Genomic DNA, 19,686 nt, shown 5'->3' with positions numbered 1-19,686 from the left:
ATAGCTTCCTATTTCTTTGCATTCTCTTTAATTTCCTTGATTAATGTTTTATAATTCTCAGCATATGTCTTTAACTTCCTTGGCCAATTTTATTCCTTGGTATTTATTTTTTTGGGGTGCAATTTTAAAAGGTATTGTATTTTTATATTCCTTTTCTAGTATTTCATTTTTAGTATACAGAAATGCAATGGATTTCTGAATGTTCATCTTGTATCCTGCTACTCTGGTGAATTCATTGGTCACTTACAGTAGTTTTTGTGTGGAGTCCTTAGGGTTTTCTATATGTAGTATCATGTATCTGCATAGAATGACAGTTTTACCTCCTCTCTTCCAATTTTGATACCTTTTATTTCTTTTGTTTGTCTGATTGCTGTTGCTAGGATTTCCAATACTATGTTAAATAACAGTGGTGAGAGCGGACATCCTTGTCTTGTTCCAGATTTTAGTGGGAAGGCTTTCAGCTTGTCTCCATTGAGTATTATATTTGCTGTGGGTTTGTCATAAATGGCTTTTATTATGTTAAGGTATGTTCCCCCTATACCCACTTTGGTAAGAGTTTTTATCATGAATGAATGTTGGATTTTGTCAAATGCTTTTTCTGCATCTATTGAGATGATCATGTGGTTTTTGACTTTTCTTTTGACTTTTTCTTTTGCAGTGTATGATGTTGATTGATTTGCATACGTTGAACCTTTCGTGTGAACTTGGGATGAATCCCACTTGGTTGTGGTGTAGATCTTTTTTATATATTGCTGGATACCGTTGGCTAAAGTTTTGTTGAGAATTTTTGTGTCCATATTCACCAAAATTGGCCTGTAGTTTTCTTTTTTGGTAGTATCTTTCTCTGGTTTTGGTATTACGGTGATGGTGGTTTCATAGAATGTCTTTGGGAGTATTCCTTCTTCTTCAGCCTTTTGGAAAAGTTTAAGAAGGATGGGTATAAGTTCTTCTTTGTATGTTTGGTAGAATTTGCCTGTGAAGCCCTCTGGTCCTGGACTTTTGTTTGTAGAGAGTGTTTTTATTACATATTCAATTTCATTTCTAGTGATCAGTCTGATCAGTTGATCTATTTCTTCTTGATTCAGTTTTGGTGGGCTGTAAATCTCTAGAAAGATGTCCACTTCTTCTAGGTTGTCAAGTTTGTTGGCATATAATTGTCCATAGTATTCTCTTATGGTTTTTTGTATTTCTGCAGTATCTGTTGAGATTTTCCTTTTTCATTTCTTATTTTGTTTATTTGGGTTGTTTCTCTCCCTTTCTTGGTGAGTCTGGCCAGAGGTTTGTCAATTTTGTTTACCTTTTCAAAGAACCAGCTCTTGGTTTTATTGATTTTTTTTTTTATTGTTTTTCGAATCTCTATTTTATTGATTTCCTGTCTGATCTTTATTATTTCCTTCCTTCTGCTGACTTTAGGTTTTGTTTGTTCTTTTTATAATTCTTTTAAGTGTTAGGTTAAGTTGTTTTGAGATTTTTCTTTTTTGAGGAAGGCTTGTATTACTATGAACTCCCCTCTAAGAACTGCTTTTGTGGCATCCCATAGATTTTGAATGGTTGTGTTTTCTAGTAGTGATTTTAAAGGTATCAAGTTAAGTGCTTTTATTTAAATTTTCATTAAAAAAATTTTGTATTTATAAATATCTTTCTTCAGTTCTCTGCTCAGTTGTATTTATTCAGTTATTTGTTTGCTTTTTAGGGCCACACCCTCAGCATATGGCTGTTCCCAGGCCAGGGGTTGAATTGGAACTGTAGCCACCATCCTACGCCACAGCCACAGCAACGCCAGATCCAAGCTCCATCTGGGGTCTACACCGCAGCTCACAGCAATGCCAGATCCTTAACCCACTGAGCGAGGCCAGAGATGGAACTTGCATCCTCACGGATCCTGAGTTGTTCTTAAAAATTCGAGGTTAGACTTTAGTTATATAGCTGGAATAAACTTTATCCATTGCTCAGTGAATGCCCTCAAAGTAGAGGGTGTCAGAGACTTCTGAAGATGGAGATGAAGATCAATTCTGTAACAAATCAGGGTAGGGCCCTCAAGGTGTAGACAATCGTTTGGTGGGTAATTCTAAAGTCTTTCTTGATTAGTCCCCAAGTTCACTGATGTCACAAACCCCACTTTCCAGTAGCTTATGGGGAGATCATAGTGGGCCAGGTACTTGTTCAGGCATATGTCTGTACAATCTCCTCTTCCTTCCCATGAAAAAACCATAAAGCTGTTTTGGTTTTTTTGTTTGTTTGTTTTTTTGCTTTTTAGGGCTGCACTTGTGGCATATGGAAGTTCCCAGGAATATGGAAATTCCCAGGGGTTGAACTGGAGCTGCAGCTGCCAGCTTATGCTACAGCCACAGCAACGCAGGATCCTAGCCGCGTCTGCGACCTATACCACAGCTCACAGCAATGCCGTATCCTTAACCTACCAAGCAAGGCCAGTGATTGAACCCACCTCCTCATAGATACTAGTCAGGTTCGTTACCACTGAACCACACTGGACTCCAAAAGCTTTTTACATTAGAAAAGAAAATGAGGTGAACCCTAACCTCAGGATTGTTAGACTGTAGATGGTGCTACAGTAATTCTACTTGGAGAGGGAGGCTGTTTTGGTTCCCACAAATGTTTTTCATAAAACAAATACCATTCAGAATGTAAAATATGAACCTGGAAAATAAAAATCTTCTAGTAGAGGGCAGAAGTCTAGGTATAAATTTCTTAAGTTTATAGCTCTTACACAATTATCAAGATGAAGGAAGTATACCCATAAAAAACAAAGTTCAAAATAACATTAATCATCAGTAATCTTCTGTGCTATAAAAGGATAGATGTTAGGTTTAATAATAGAAAGAAATAGCTTCAGGTCTACTTTTTAATTTGCTCACTTTCTTTTTTAATCTATGACAGTTCTACTGTGGGGAATCTCTATATATGTATCTTGTACAAAATGGTATTGTTAGTTGATTCTATTCAAATCTCATAAAATTTGAATGAGGTAGAAGTTGATAAGCTTTGTTGAAATTGAATTAAATCCATCTCTACCCCGATTGTGGTTGGAATCAGAAATAGAACATTCTTAAAGTGCAGATTTACTCCAGCATTGCTAATAAATTATTTCAAGATGAAATGTATGTGCAAATAATTAAATCTACTTTAATATGAATATGATGCTCCAGTTCTTCTTCTTTCTCTTTAATAATTTGGTCTGCCTTTGTATGTTCATGATCTCTTATCAGAAACTCTCAGAACTAGATTGTTTAGAATTCTGCATATCTTAGATATTACATAATACAATGCATAAGTCACATATTACATAATGTCCCATCAGGGTCTGGGGTAATAGTTCATAATCAAATTCATATTTCTGCAGCAAAATGTATGAATATTTTCACAGCGAGGGATAAATAAAGATTGTAAATTCCTTTGTTCTCTCTTCAGGTCAAATTTTGCCTACTAATCACTTTCACAGCTTTTTTTTGGATTTTGCAATTATGCTAAAGGAAGTGTGAATAAGAACTCAAGAATTACTGAGAAGTGCATGACATAATTTTCCCACTATTTTACTCACTTGTTGTTTGAGCTACAATAAAATTTAAATTTGTATTGTAAAGCATAATCTCATTTGGGGAGTTCCCATTGTGGCTCAGCCAATCTGATCTGGTATCCATGAGGATGCAGGTTCAATCACTGGCCTTGCTCAGTGGGTTAAGGATCAGGTGTTGCTGTGAGCGGTGGTGTAGGTTGCAGATGCAGCTCATATCTGGCATTGCTGTGGCTGTGGTGTAGGCCAGCAGCTGCAGCTCTGACTTGACCCCTAGCCTGGGAGCTTCCATATGCTGCAGGTGTGGCCTTAAAAGAATAATAATAAAAAAAGCATTATCTCATTTGGCCTTAATTTGTGTTGTGAGCCATAATATCATTTGGCCTTAAATGTGTATTGTGAGCATAGTATTGTCTGGCCTTCACTTGGTGACTAAACAATGCCATCTTAGGTACTGAAATTGTGCAATCGCACAGATTACAAATGGGAACACAATTCTTGCACCTAGGATGTTTGGCAACCAAGAATATGTCCAGGGATCCTCAGTTCCCACCTCCCAGGTGTGATTCCCACTGGATAAACACAGACATATTGGGGTACTTAATAGGACATTATCTTAGGAACTGTGACTGATGCTTGCTGTTACTAAGAAGGAGAGTGACAAAACTACAGTGTCTACTGGGGGGACTTAGGACACTAAGCAAGGAAGATGAATTGTTTTATGCATCTCTGGGTATTTTATTTGAACATAGTAGTTCTTAAATTTACAGCATATGATTCTTAAATTATATCTCATTATTACTTTCCCATAGGCTCATGACAAGCAGTTCAAGGTTTTTGCTTTTTTTTTAAAGGTTTTTGCTTTTTTTTTTAAAGGGCAGCATATGCAGCATATGGAAGTTCCCAAGCTAGGGGTTGAATTGGAGCTGCAGCTGCTGGCCTATATCACAGTCACAGCAATACAGGATCTGAGCCACATCTGCCATCTACACCACAGCTCATGGCAAGGCCAGATCCTTAACCCACTGAGCAAGGCCAGGGATCAAATCTGCATCCTCGTGGATACGAGTCAGGTTTGGAAACTGATGAGCCACAACGAGACCTCCCAAGCAATTCAAGGTTTTAACTGGAATTACTTGTGTTTTGTAGATGGAAAACCTGAAATATGCAGATAAGCTGAAAAAGGAGAATGATCGTGCCCAGGGGAAAATAAAGTTGTTGATCAAATCCTGTAAACAGCTGGAAGAGGAAAAGGAGATGTTGCAGAAAGAACTCTCTCATCTTGAGGCCGTCCAGGAGAAACAGAAGACAGGTATGTGTTAACTGGGCCCATCAGTGAGCCAGAACTGCTTCCCGCTGGTGAAATCATACATGCATGGTGTGTGTCTACATGGGAAGTATTTTTAGGGCTCTGTTCGGTTACTGCATGCTGATTTTCAGGAGTTAGTCATTTCCCAATTTCTAATTTTGGGCTCAGCTTGGGGTCATTAAAAGGATTGAGAATGAAGCCAGCATTTTTTTAAAAAAACAGAGTTAGCACATCTTCTGTTCTCTAAAACATACAAAACACAGCCCTTTTTGCTAATGAGCCTTTCCAAGAAAGGTTTTTCGTGTGCCTGTCTATTATGTAGTTCGTACGTCAAAGGAGAATTGGCATCTGAGCTGACATTGGTAATTTCTAAACCACTGATTCTGGTTGTCCTTGGCCCATCTTTGTGGGTCAATGAAATTGAAATGGGGGCTACATCTTTGGGTGTGGAGGTAAAAAGAAATGACAACTCTCCTTGTCACTTTTCTGCACTTATGCCCCCAGAGTGCTGTGCTCTTTCTTTGTGGATAGATGATGGCGAGTGTAGTACGATTGGCTCTTCTGGACCGTCCACACCTTGGCAGGAGTGGGGTCAACAGTCTTGCCTGGGGAGAAGAGCCCTTAGAGTGGACTGGGGCTCCAGGGAGTGTCTCGAATGGAATCAGCACTAACCCAGGGAGCTACGAGTTACTGAGACCTCTTCCATTATGTTATCCCTCAAGCTCCTGTCCATCAGATCCTCCACTGCCTCCAGATAGTTTTCAGAACTACTCTGGCCTGTCTTGTCACTGACCACTTCCTGTCTCCCAAAGCCATTACAACAGTGACTTTACATCCTCCACCGACTTTTATTGTTCATACACTTAAAATGGAAAGAATGGGCAGGGGAAAATAGGGGATGTAATAAATTAATTCATTTGATGTCATATGAGAACTACAAGAACATTTGATGGAGTGGCTGAAATATGAGTTTGAGATTTTGGCAGGTTATATTTAAGCTATCCCAATAACTATGTGACTTACTAGGATATGTATCTTGATATGGTCTTCCCAATTAAGAGTTGTTTGAAGTTTAAGAACATATACAGATATATCTTTCCCCACTCCTTCAAAAAAAAAAAAAAATCAAGCAGCACGTCTAAGGTTATCTGCTTGATGATATTCACTGTTAACAAGAGAAGCATTAAGTAACAAATGACATGTTGTACTTTTGACAGGCACTGTCGTGGACGCCAGCGTCGATGAATTAATGATCGAGATGAAGGAACTGAAAGAAACTCTTGAAGAAAAAAACAAGGAGGCAGACGAATACCTGGATAAATACTGTTCCCTGCTTATAAGCCATGAGAAGTTAGAGAAAGCCAAAGAGATGTTAGAAACACAAGTTGCTCGTCTGAGCGCACAACAGTCTAAACTTAATCTTCGAAGCTCTCCTTTGCTGAGTTCAGCTGTTCCAGGACCATCCCCAGTCCCTTCTACTACTGAAAAGAAATTATCATCCAGCCAAAATAAAGCTTCAGGCAAAAGGCAAAGGTCCAGTGGGATTCGGGAGGATGGAGAAACCACGCCTTCTACGCCAGAGACGTTTTCTAAAAAAAGTAAGAAAGCTGTCAAAAGTGGTTTTCACCCCACAGAGGATTTAGAAGACGCTGAGTGTGAGCCAGAGGGACTTCCGGAAGTTGTAAAGAAAGGTACGCATGATGAAAAAATGAAAGTATTTGTGTTGTTTTGAAAGTTCATGTCAAAATTCACACAGAAAGATTGAAGCCTTTATTTTTCAGGTTACTGTGCAGCAGTAGCAATTGACCTTCAGAAGCAGAAGTCCACTGTTAAATTGGGAAGGTGTATACTTTCTATCCTGAGAGAAGGACTAGGATCTAATTACTCATGTCTGTGCTACAAAAGGTGGTGGGAGATTTGAAAAATTACTAACAAAAACCTGTTCAGAATTTGATATTTCTGAGCTGGAAAGTCGCCGAATCAAAGACACCCTCCAAGCTTTCCCAGTATTAGTCGAGTGCAGCCCGTGTAGTCGGTGAGCTGGAGGACGGGCCGGGTAATGCTGACCCCTGCCTGGAGCCACGTAGCCCTTTTTTTTTTAAACCCCAGTGGTTCTCCAAGTGTGGCCCAGAGACAAGGGCCCGTCTAAGAATATTCCTGCTCCATGACCAAAAAAATGTATCAACATCAAGAATAAAAGTTTAAAATTTTCATAGCAACTTGCTATTGTTGCAACATCCAAGTGCATAATCCGTTTTCTGTTAGCCTCATTCTAATGGTGTTAGACAAAAGCACCATTCCACAGCCGGTAAGAAATTACTCCCCAACCCTCCACTCCCCAAATCTCAAAACCAGTTCTTGCCATAGATGGTCTGAAAAAAGAACTGTTCTGAGTAACTCTAGCCCTTAGGAAATATAGTCTCCAAATAGTTAGCTATCTCTTTCTCATTACTGGTTTTTATTTGTAGTTAAAGGGTTAAAAACAGCAAAATCACATGCATCTGTAGGTACTGTAGTTACCTTATGCTGCTCTGGAGTGTGCGAGATATGCTTTCCTTTAGTATCCTTCTCCTCTCAGTCATCACAAGTGGTGTTGGTTCCCTCTGTGGAAGGAGATGATGATGAGCTCAGAGTGAAATTGCTCTCAGCGAGGTCATCACCCCTCCCAGCTAGTTTTTCTAGTTGTGACCTTTCCACATTTCCCCCTTTTAACAAGAGCAGACCCTTTCTTTTATCTTTTCCCTGCCCAGTACCCTCTTTTCCCTCTAATCCAAATCTGACAGGAAGGCCTTCAGGTGTGTTCTTCAGATCTTAGAAGAATGAGAGTGAGTTAAGGCATCCGCAGAGCAGAAGCAGGAAGGATTTTTTTCTGTGTATTGTTATTTTCCCCTTCTTTTCTGTGTATTGTTATTTTCTCCATGTGGTTTCTTATGTTTCTAATAAGAAAAAAAAAAAACCCAGTTAGTTATTCAGTTTGATGACTCCCAGGGTAACTGAATGAAGTGGATCCACTGTCCACCGTGGCTGGGAGAGTGTTTTTGGAGTCACCTTTGTTCTTGTTCAAACTACCTAGTTCGGAATTTGAAAGACTGTAGACAGAATTTCGGCCAGCGAGTTGACCATCAGCTTTTTGCCCTTAGGGTTTGCTGATATCCCAACAGGAAAGACCAGCCCATATGTCCTGCGGAGAACCACCATGGCCACAAGGACCAGCCCCCGCCTTGCTGCGCAGAAGTTAGCACCATCTCCCCTAAGTCTCAACAAAGAAAATCTTGCTGAGACCTCCAAACCAACAGCTGGTGGCAGCAGATCACAAAAGGTAAACTACCGCTTGAAATCCAGGACATGACAGCACTGTCTGTACAAGGGTTTGGCACTGCACCCTCTGACTCAGGAGCTCTTTAAAGTCTGACCTTCTCCATGGGGTATAAATAAGTCAGTAGAAGCAGAGGAGTGAGCAGATGCGAGGAGAAACGTCACATCATCCTGCTGCAGAACTTGTCCTTGACCCTGTGGGCTGCTTATAAATAGTTTGATGGGAAATGGCATTGTTAGATCAGAAATCCAAGGGGTCGTAAGTTTCAGGCATGGCCATTGAAGGATTTGGCACAGGCATTGGTCATCACTTGCTTCACGCTTTTTCATCTCACCCATCTGCCCCCCAGCTGCCAATTCTTTGTATTTTATGACTCCTTTACTTTCTGCAAAAAGTACATATTTCAGTAGATGTCTAAAGAAAGCTGTGTTTATGGATTTCTCTATTTTGGTTTTTGTGGATGGGGAGGGCTGGGGTCTTTGTGATGTCTCTGCACCTTGCAAACAGCCCAGTCAAGTTATTTAAAACATAGAGAATATTTGCATCACAGATTTTTGTTCCACTATTATAATCCATACCAGCAGCTACCACTTATTTATGCAAAGTGTATGCACTTTATGGAAGTCACATTTTATTTTTTCATTTTATTGAACTCTCATAGTAACATTATAAATGGATAAAGAAAGTAAGACTCAAAGATTGAAAGGGCCCAGAATTAAAGCCTCCTCTCTCTCAGCTTCACAGTCTTGCTCTTTTCCCAGGGTTGTCACACCAAGGATCATAGGAATCTTGGAAGTTTCTGGAATAGCTAGCAGATTTTTTTTTTTTTTTTTAATGTTGTGATTTTATTTTGCTTACTTGTCAGAGTTTAAGTATTTAATCTGATTATGTTGAACTGGCAAACAAAGCTTTGAGAGTGTAGTAACCTCTATTTGTGTAATGTAATAATTCTTCAATGGGCAGCCATGTTCCTCCTTAGGATATTAGATACCAAAATACAAAGAACTTGGTGGTTAGTTGCATCAAAGGAAGAACGGACTTGCCAGGGTTTGTTATGTTGCTGTATAAGACCGTTAAGGATTAAGGCATTTATACCTACTATTAAGTTTGTTTGTAACGTATTATAGAAATTTCATTAACTCAGGGGTGAGGAAGATGGGTCTGAGATTTTCTTTCACTCGTTAACGTGGACCCATGCCTGAACTGTGTTAGAAATATTCTGGAGTTTCTGTTGTGGCTCAGCAGGTTACGAACCCAACTGGTATCCATGAAGATGTGGGTTGATCCCTGGCCTTGCTCAGTGGGTTGGGAATCTGGTGTTGCTGTGAGCTGTGGTGTAGTCACAGTTGCAGCGTGGATCCCACGTTGCTGTGGCTGTGGTGTAGGCCAGCAGCTGTAGCTCCAATTCGACCCCTAGCCTGAGAACTTCCATATACCGCAGGTACGGCCCTAAAAAGACAAATAGAAAATGAAAGAAGAAAAACGAAATATTCTGCCATTTTGTGCACATTTCCTCTCCACCCCCATCAGCCCTCTCACTTCATCCCCACCCATCTTTCTTTTTTTTTCTTACTCACATTTGGATTTAAGTTTTGGATGCTGGTAACAATAAAATACTGAAGAGTATACTGGAGTCGGACCTGACCTCACAGGAATCGTAAGGATCGTAGTTACCACAAATCAACTAATACCTTTAAAGAGCGAAGTTTCCCGACTTGACCAAAGCTATTCACCATAAGTTAATCCCTGAAATGAAGTATCTGGCTCTTTTAAAACAGGAAATCATCACACATAGGTAGTACCCTGTACTTCCACTATTTTAGAGCAGCTCGCTTTACCGTAATTATTGGCTTAAACATCTGCCTTTCGAGTCCCATTGTGACTTAAGCAATGTTTCTGACTATGTTTATGGTTCACCTGTGTCCTCATGTCTGATACCGATATTCATTGAATACTGAGCTGTTAATGTCCTGAAGTGACTGCACGAGTAGACGTTTAAAGATACGTTAGGAGATCACCTCATGAAATCACCATTTGGGTCATATTTTCTTTCTTTGATGAGGGGATTGATGGTAAAGCCGTTTGCATGTGGCGTTAAGACTTACTAGCTGAGAAAAAGAGCTTTGCACGCTAGGGGGCCTGCTCTCCACACTGCCTTTGAATCTGCTGTGGACAGAGCAGTAACCATGGTTTCCTGCAGACTCGTGTCCGTGACTAGCTACAGGCTGCAGGAGACACCAGCAGTTAGGAACTGCTAAGCAATTCTTTGCACTTGTGCCCATGAGTCAGGGGTGGTTCCTCCTGATGTTATGAGAGACTTCAGGATTAGAGGCAAGCCTTCCAAACCTAGCCAGTTGATTTTCAGTGTAACTCAGCATTTTCTTAGTCACCTTATAAAATGCTTGCCTCATCTGTTGAGCATCTTTTGTCATTGAACCTGAAAAAGAGAGAGCAAGGTATTGTTTCCCAAAGCGGTGGCTTAGAAACCTGGGATTGTGAGCTCTTGCCTGAAGTAACTGGCTGAATTTTGAGAGATTCCCTAGATCATTTAATAGAACCGGTGGTGACATCTGACAAGTTCCAAGGGGAATATGGGGGAAATGCAGGCTAGTGAGGATCATTCTCTATTACTCTCTGGGGTGAATAAGCCCAGAGCTCCCAGTTTGCTGGGGGCAAGGGAGTCATGACTGTGTGTAGACCTGATCTGAACCTGCATCTGAACCTTGGCTGTCAGCTCCAGAGGACCGTCCTCTAATTGTAGAGGGTGAGGGTGAGGCTGTTTGCACAGCATCCTGCCAGCAGTTTAGCGGGGTCTTGGCCCTTTTCCCTACTGATGAGGTTCATTTTCAATGAGCCATTTGCATACCCGCCCTCTCTCCACTGTGGCTGCAGATACAGTTTGGAAGACAGTTAGGATTTAGGTGCACTTAGTAGCTTAAATACCTGGTAAATTTGACCTCATCTAGTTGTAGATAAGTCTGAGGCTAACTAACCAACATGAGGAACAAATCCAAAGTTTATACTCTGATCACAGACTACAGTTTCCTCAATTCAGAATCAAAGAAATTGAGTCTAGACAGGGGAGGCCAAAGGGTGGACTCTGGCTATTTAATTGGGTTTAAAAAGGAGTTTTACTAGCTCAAATTCTCTTTTCCCAATGTGGTCTCCCCTGCCCCCCCCCTTCTTTTTTAATGATGAACCTAAAGATTTGACTCTCCTGCATCTAATGAGTTCAAGGGAAATGTCTGTCTTTTGTATCACTTTCTACTTAAAAAAAAAAAAAGAAGAAAAGATTGCCAATAAAGCTGTTTTTTTCCTTTAACTTTCCATGGACAGTAATTTTCCATTAAGTCCTCATCCTTCGGGGCTGTTCCTTTTAAGTGTCCTGCACATAATCTACATAATCTGAGGTAGAGGCAGGCTTTCCAGGGATCTGATCTGTTGGCCAGATTTACGATGTTTTCTGTAATGAAAAGTCTTTAGCTGCCTTTTAAAACCACATACTTCCTATGGAAAGAAAATAAGTGGGTAATAATTTCCATTCTTTTTACTGCTTTAGAAGGTCACTGGCAGTCAGTTGCACAGGGGTGGATCTGTACCATAGCCACTTCTCACTGTTGGTACCCAACACGGGTCTCCCTTGTTGAGAGTGCCTCCTCTTTTTCTTTTAAAGATCTCTCTACTTCAGTCATCTACTCTTGCCTTTAACTTTGCCTAAGTGACATTTTTCTAGACTTCATCTGTCTGGCTCCTCTTACTCTTTCCTGACTCCATATCTTTTTTCACTACCATGAAAATCTGAAAAAATCTTGACTCTACCAGCTACCCTGCCCTCTCATCTACTTCTTCAAGTCTCACATTTTCTCAGATCCCTCTTTCTTTTAAAAGGCAGGGCATCCGAAAGGGAACATATTTTTTTGGACTAAATTATTAGATAGCTGCCCTTCTGCCATAAACCAAATATGGGAACCGAACAACAATGTAAGGAGAATGATTAAAATGCTGTTAATGTGAGGAATAGGTTCTAGTTCTTTTGAACGTTGCAGATAAAGCTGCCACCTCTGAAGGCGGTATTAGTCATTTGGAATATGTTCATCTGAATGACCGAAGGGGCTCAATGAAGATACACGGAAGCTGGCTTGGGTTCTTACTTAGGCCTATATTGAACCTTTGTCAGGTAGTCAAGTATATTCTGGGCACTCCAGATATAAAGGTAAAGTCAGAGGTAGTCCTTGCTCTCAGAGAGCTTACCTTCTGATTTGAGGATATCACACTGGCCTGGGGAGGGAGTCTGTGGCTTCAGAGGTGTCAAGGGAAGCTTGCAAGGTGGCTTGTCAGAGGTTGTGTCTGCCCTTTCCTCTAGCTTCTGTTAGGTGGGGACCTGTTTTCAGGGAAGGAGAAATAGGAGAAATGTGCACAACTGCTAGAAGAAGGATTTAACTTTAACTTTGGTGACCCACGTACTTTATTTTTCGTGTTGTGGAAATGTGACGGTGATTTCACCCTCTAACAACGATGCTTGTGTTGCAGGTCAAGGTTACTCCGCAGAGCCCCGTGGATTCAGGCGTTGCCCTCCGAGAACCCACTGCCAGATCTCTCTCCGCCACTAACCTTCCTGAGGGAAGTTCGGCTGACAGCCCCCATGAGGGCCTGAGGGCCAAGCAAGGCCGGCTGGTCCCTAGCCCAGAAGCTGGCCCCCAAGCCAAGGAGAGTGAGAACTGTAGGGTCCAGTAGAAGAGCCCTGTGTGTCAGCAGCCCTGCAGTGCTGAACAGAAGGCAGTGTGTCTGCGAGGCTCTCTTGCTGGGGAGCACACTGTCAGAGGGAGGAAAACCATTCCTTATAAATCTAAATGGACCAGACTCTTTAGATTTCTCCTCAGCGTTAGAAAAATTTGGAAGCACTGATTACCTCTTCACAGACATTCCTCTCCTCTTATGTAGAGTAGTTCTGTATAAACCTTTTTGGTAATGTTACACGGAAATGGCAAGCACTATGTAACACTTCTATTTGTATGTGGATATTACACTTAAAAAACGCAGAACATTTTTTTTTCCCACTTGAACAGCTCCCAGGAAAATGTAAACTTTTGCATTACGATATTTCCTTTGTATAGTGTTAGGCAGGAAATAACTTTAGATCAAGAATTTCTCTGCGTTGAGTAAAATGAAGGAAAAGTGTATGTTTTCAAACAAACATGCACACAATCCATATGTGGGAGTGTCCCTCCTTCTCTACTGTGTTTTCTGGATCTTGGCTTCTCTAACCTGTACATATTTGTGTGTGGGGTGGTGAGAACGGTGTGTTGATTTCCGATTAGCCTGCCTGTAGGTTCCTCAAAGGTGTAGTATATTGTTTTCTGACATTGTGCTGTTTCTTCTATTAAAATATGACACTTTTTTCTAATAAAAAATTCACCTTTGTTTTCTGTGAGAATGACTGCTAAAAATGAATGTATTATGAACACTGGTACCATTTCTTTTTAACCTCAACAGCCTCTTATAAAAGTAAAAATGTTGTAACAAATGACTCAAGTATATGTAGTGAACGTATCCAGTAATATTAGAAGACATGATTTGGAGTATGGGTCATGAAGATTATGTCGTAGTATAATACCTCCAGCCAGTGCCTAACACATTGTGTGTACCTGTTAAACTGCATCAGAAAGGATGCGAATATGTGGTATTTTTCGGCTCGTTTATTGATGACACGGTTTTGAAAATATGCAGGCCTTATGAGCCATATCAATTCCAAAAACTCTGGAACAAGTCCTTGTGTCCTTGAATCAGAGTAAAGAAGTTTTCCGGGACACGAGCTAGTAAAAGATAATTTGCTCTTGACTTTCAGTTCGGACTGATGGATGAACCCTGACGAATATTACCATTTATATTTTAAAATTGTCCTTTGCCAGGGGGCCTCTATTGTTAGATAATGCTTCAATAATATTAAGCTGCTTAGTATTCATCTACTGAAAGTGATATCCTGACTTTCCTCCTGTTTCTTCAGTTGCTCGGGGTTGTGGTCTGGTGCAATATCCTTATCATAAATCATCCCAAGGCTGCCATGTGCTCAAGGGCATGGCCCGGCGTAGACGTTGCTGGGATCGGGCCATTGGCTTTATTGGCTGTCCCCCGTTATTGGAAGATTCCACTCAGTGGGTCTGGCCGGGTGGCTCTATGGGTCCTTGAAAGCATCTTCATCTTTTCCTAAGTGGACTGTAGCTGCTGCTCCGTATTACAGGGAGTGCCCAGCCTGACTTCCATTTTCATAATTGTACAGAGTTGTTCACAGTCTTATAAGTGGACAACCAGTACCTTATATATTCTTTTTCTTGAGCTAACAATACTTGGTACGCCATGATCTGAACTGCATTTACTAAACGCACCTGATACGCCAACAGAGTCACAAAGAAGATGCCAGCTGACAGATCACATGGGAAAACAGGCCAAGTCCAGAGATCTGGGAATATGATTCTCATCTGTACAATGAGGGGCTTGGTTGGGACAATTCTTTCATCTTGAATATTCTGTAGGAACTGAGATGGTCCTTTGTGTTACCGGGAGTTATTGAGTACAAAGGGAATAGAAACCAACATTTAAATTGCAGACTTATTTCCTAAGGGTGACCCCTCCTACCCTGCACACAAACTAACCTTCTCCAAGATTCTTCTGTGGTTTTTCTCCTTCGACCCCAACCTATTTATTCTTACGGAACTATCACAGTTTTGCAGATTTGTTTCAATACACTTCTTCCCAGATGCTCCTAACGCTAGGAGGGGAGACTTGTTTCCCTTCCCAACTGATTTTAGTTGAAAAGACTTCTTACTCTTCTTGGATGACTTGGAACACTGATCTTAGAATTTCCGAGTTAGCTTTTTCCGGAGTCATTCAGGCTATGGCAGTATGTCATGAAAATAATATAAATGGGAAGATAAACTATGATTAATTCTTTTAAGTCAGAGGTTTAGTATACCGCAGTGGGAAGCTGATCTAATCATGAGCATGTATTTTTATCTCCCTTTTGTGGCTGACAAGGGGATGCAAGTGTTTCTTTAGGAGGACACTGGAGTGGGTAGTTGCCGGTTAATTGGTAGTTGAGGATAGCTGGCTTCTGTTCTCCCTCCCACTTCTTACTCACATAAGCTGCCCTCCCTTTAGAGGAAGGGGCTTTACGCTGAGTTCACTGAGTAGAGAGAACATTGAGGGGATAGAACTTAGATTTCTCAGAATAACCAGGCTGTTCCATTTAGAAAAGCCTGAGGACCAGAAGCTAGCATCCTGCTGAAGTAAGAGCTTTAACTAGAGAAACAAGCCTGCTGACTGAGGAGGCAGCTACATGCCTGAGCAGATTTGCTTGCCCCATACCACTCTTCTTGTAGTCTCATAGCAACTACGTGCCTTATGTCCTTGCGAGCAGCTCTGCTAGCTGTGCTCCAAGCATTGCTTATCAGTTTTGTTTTTGTCATCTCGTCTACTCAGCTTCTTGGGCAGGAACACTGTCTGCCAGGGGTGGGGGTGGGGAGGGGTGGTGGTGGCTTGCACAGGAAAAACAAGAGCCGGAAGTCTGTATTGTATAAAAACTACCCAGAACAAATACCTGGTGCTCAGACGCTGGAGGTGACTCCTCAGGGCCCGCACTGGTGCTGAATAAACCTGGCTATTTGGCATCTCCGAGTGCCGCTTGTCTCTTTCCGCTGCCATGGTTTCTGCAACACCACCTCCAGGTGGAGCTACGTATCTAATGGTGCTATTCACCTGAGCTATGGTTTAGGTGATTACAACACCCGGGGAACGTTATAGTCATTTCACAAAGTGTTTTCACATGTTTGTTCAAACCTTAAAACATCTTCAAGGTAGATATTAGGATCTCCCTTTCATTGGCTGAGATTAAGACACGTAGAGCTTCTGACTCATATGGATTCGTACCTCAGAAGAGACATCTTATTAATAATAATAAAAACTCAGAAGAGAGATCTTATTAATAATAATAAAACAATGTCTCACAACAAGCTTGCAAAATAGGGATTATCCTCATTGGATAAAAGATGACATAAGCGCAGATTTGAAACATTTCTTTCTTTTCATCTTTTTTCTTTTTTGCCTTTGCATAGCTGTCATTTATTTTGCTTATGCTTCTGTGAGTTCGGTTTTCTAAGTGGGCTTTCTGGGCTAGACCTCCCAGAGAGTTGAAGTATTTCAACCTCAGTTTCTTGTTTATAATGTGCCTCTCTAGGTGCAGGCTGTTCCAGAATAATTGATAGCACAAATATTCCTGAGATAGAAGTAGCTTTTCCACTACTATGCAATGAAGGTGTCCTTCAGGCTAGGATGGTGGCCTCTGACTTGTGTTACCTTCTGCTGAATTTACAAAACTAGGAAATGAGACTAGCTGTAAATTTCAGCTTCTAAACATTGTAACTACTAACTCAGTGCCTAAGCTCTACTTACTTAAATCATTTCACGGAATCAATTTTGGAAAACTTTGAAAAATCTGAAGATATGTAAAGCTTTGACTGTGAAAGTTTAGTATAATTAGCCATTGAAAGTGAAATCAGGTGTCAGAACACCGGGGGTCACCATATATGCCTGGGCCAAGTGCTTAATTAACTGGACCCCAGTTTCCTCTGGAAAAATCAGGAATAATATCTCCTGATGTTGTGATGATTATTAAATAAATCAGTTACTATTTAACTATACATGATTTTGCATTCAATAATATGTTGTTGGTTATTCTGTATACAGATAATTACATAGATAATTTTAAAAATTGCAGTTTATAATTTTTAGATAAATTTGTTCTTTCAACAGTACACATTACTTTTAGCTTAAGTTCTGTCCAAAATTCTCACCATTCTCAAAACAACTAATGCTTATTTTGCAAATGAATTTAATCACATTTGTTCATACTGTTCAATTACTGATCTTGCAAATGCACTGACCACTGGTTTGTTTGTTTGTTTGGTTTGGTTCATTAAAAATACCCAAAGAAAACAGTTACTGCAATTTAAATTACAAATGAATTGTGCTGCTGAACGTCATATAAATTGGTCATTTGGAACTCAAAATACACGTCCTTATAGAAACAACATTGCTCCAACATCCATTCCTGATCAAAACTCTTACCAAAGTGGGAATATAGGGAACATACCTTAACATAATAAAAGCCATTTATGACAAACCTACAGCCAACATAATATTCAATGGAGAAAAGCTGAAAGCCTTCCCACTAAAATCTGGAACAAGACAAGGATGCCCGCTCTCACCACTTTTACTCAACATAGGAGTGGAACACAGCAATCGGACAAACAAAAGAAATAAAAGGTATCCAAAATGGAAGAGAAGAGGTAAAATTGTCAATCTATGCAGATGACATGATACTATATATAGAAAACCCTAAGGACTCAACCCCAAAACTATCTGAAATGATCAACAAATTCAGCAAAGTAGCAGGATATAAGATTAATATTCAGAAATCAGTCACATTTCTGTATACGATCAATGAAATATTAGAACATGAGTACAAAAATACAATACCTTTTAAAATTGCACTCCAAAAAATCAAATACCTGGGAATAAACCTGACCAAGGAGGTAAAAGACTTAACATGCTGAGAACTATAAAACATTAATCAAGGAAATTAAAGAGGATTCAAAGAAATGGAAAGATATTCCATGTTCCTGGGTTGGAAAAAATAATATTGTAATTATGGGCATACTACCCAAAGCAATCTACAGATTAAACACAATTCCTATCAAATTACCCATGACATTTTTCATAGAACTAGAACAAACAATCCAAAAATTTATATGGTACTACAAAAGATCTAGAATTGCCAAAGCAATCCTGAGGAAAAATAATCAGGAAGCATAACTCTATCAGACTTCAGGCAATATTACAGAGCCACAGCAATCAAGACAGTGTGGTATTGGTACCAAAACAGACATACAGACCAATGGAACAGAACAGAGAACCCAGGAGTAAACCCAGATACATATGGTCAATTAATCTTCGACAAAGGAGGCAAGAATATAAAAATGGGAAAAAGACTTTTCAGAAAGTGGTGCTGGGAAAACTGGACAGCAACATGTAAATCAATGAAATTGGAACACCCTCTCCCACTCTGCACAAAAATAAACCCAAAATGGTTTAAACACTTAAATGTAAGACAAGACACCATCAAACTCCTAGAAGAGAACATAGGCAAAACATTCTCTGACATTAACCTTACAAATGTTTTCTCAGGTCAGTCTCCCAAAGGGACAGAAATAAAGGCAAAAATAAACCAGTGGGGGAGTTCCCGTTGTGGTACAGCAGAAATGAATCTGACTAGGAACCATGAGGCTGCGGGTTCAATCCCTGACCTAGTTTGGTGGGTTAAGGATCTGGTGTAGGTTACAGACACGGCTTGGATCCCGAGTTGCTGTGGCTGTGGTGTAGGCCAGCAGCTGTGTCTCTGATTCGATCCCCTAGCCTGGGAACTTCCATATGCCATGGGTGTGGCCCTAAAAAAAAGCAAACAAATACAAAAATAAACCAATGGGACTGAAGACAAGCTTTTGCACAGCAAAGGAAACCATAAAAAACCCAAAAAGACAACTTTTAGAATAAGAGAAAATAGTTTCAAATGATGCAATTGACAAGGGCTTAAACTCTAAAATATACAAGCAACTTATACCACTCAACAGCAAAAAGCCAGCAACCCAATGGAAAAATGGGCAAAAGACCTGAATAGATATTTCTCCAAAGAAGATATACAGATGGCCAATAAGCACATGAAAAAATGCTCAACATCCCTGATTATTAGAGAAATGCAAATCAAAACTACCGTGAGGTACAACCTCACACCAGTCAGAATGGCCATCACTAATAAGTCCACAAATAAAAAATGCTGGAGAGGGTGTGGAGAAAAGGGAACCCTCCTGCATTGTTGGTGGGAATGTAAACTGGTACAACCACTATGGGAAAACAGTATGCAGGTACCTTAGAAAACTATACATAGAACTACCATATGACTCAGCCATCCCACTCTTGGGCATACATCTGGACAAAACTTTCCTTGAAAAAGACACATGCACCCACATGTTCATTGCAGCTCTATTCACAATAGCCAAGACATCGAAACAATCCAATGTCCATCGACAGATGAATGGATTAAGAAGATGTGGTGTATATATAAACAATGGAATACTACTCAGCCATAAAAAGAAAAGAACAAAATAATGCCATTTGCAGAAACATGGATGGAACTAGAGACTCTCATACTAAGTGAAGTAAATCAGAAAGAGGAATACCACACGATATCACTTATGACTGGAATCTAATATAGGGCACAAATGAACATTTCCACAGAAAAGAAAATCATGGACTTGGAGAACAGACTTGTGGTTGCCAAGTGGGAGGGGAAGGGAGTGGGATGAACTGGGAACTTGATAGATGCAAACTGTTGTCTCCGGAATAGATAAGCAATGAGATCCTGCTGCATAGCACTGGGAACTATATCTAGTCACTTAAAGATGGAGCATGATAATGTGA

General features: G+C 40.3%; 1 protein-coding gene across 1 annotated transcript in view; it reads left to right on the top strand.

The window, feature by feature from the left end:
- Positions 1-13,588, top strand: part of CENPF (centromere protein F) — a 63,213-nt gene extending 49,625 nt beyond the window's left edge. Inside the window, exons 17-20 of the mRNA XM_047753425.1 lie at positions 4,682-4,844; positions 6,059-6,532; positions 7,982-8,160; positions 12,688-13,588. Coding sequence (XP_047609381.1) covers positions 4,682-4,844; positions 6,059-6,532; positions 7,982-8,160; positions 12,688-12,891 — 1,020 coding nt within the window. The 3' untranslated portion in view covers positions 12,892-13,588. The remainder of the gene's footprint in view (positions 1-4,681; positions 4,845-6,058; positions 6,533-7,981; positions 8,161-12,687) is intronic.
- Positions 13,589-19,686: the final 6,098 nt, after the last annotated feature.

This window comes from Phacochoerus africanus, chromosome 11 (assembly GCF_016906955.1).
Source record: "Phacochoerus africanus isolate WHEZ1 chromosome 11, ROS_Pafr_v1, whole genome shotgun sequence".
Taxonomy (NCBI): domain Eukaryota; kingdom Metazoa; phylum Chordata; class Mammalia; order Artiodactyla; family Suidae; genus Phacochoerus; species Phacochoerus africanus.
The sequence above is the reverse complement of the archived record's forward strand: the minus strand, read 5'-3'. Positions and strand labels throughout refer to the sequence as shown.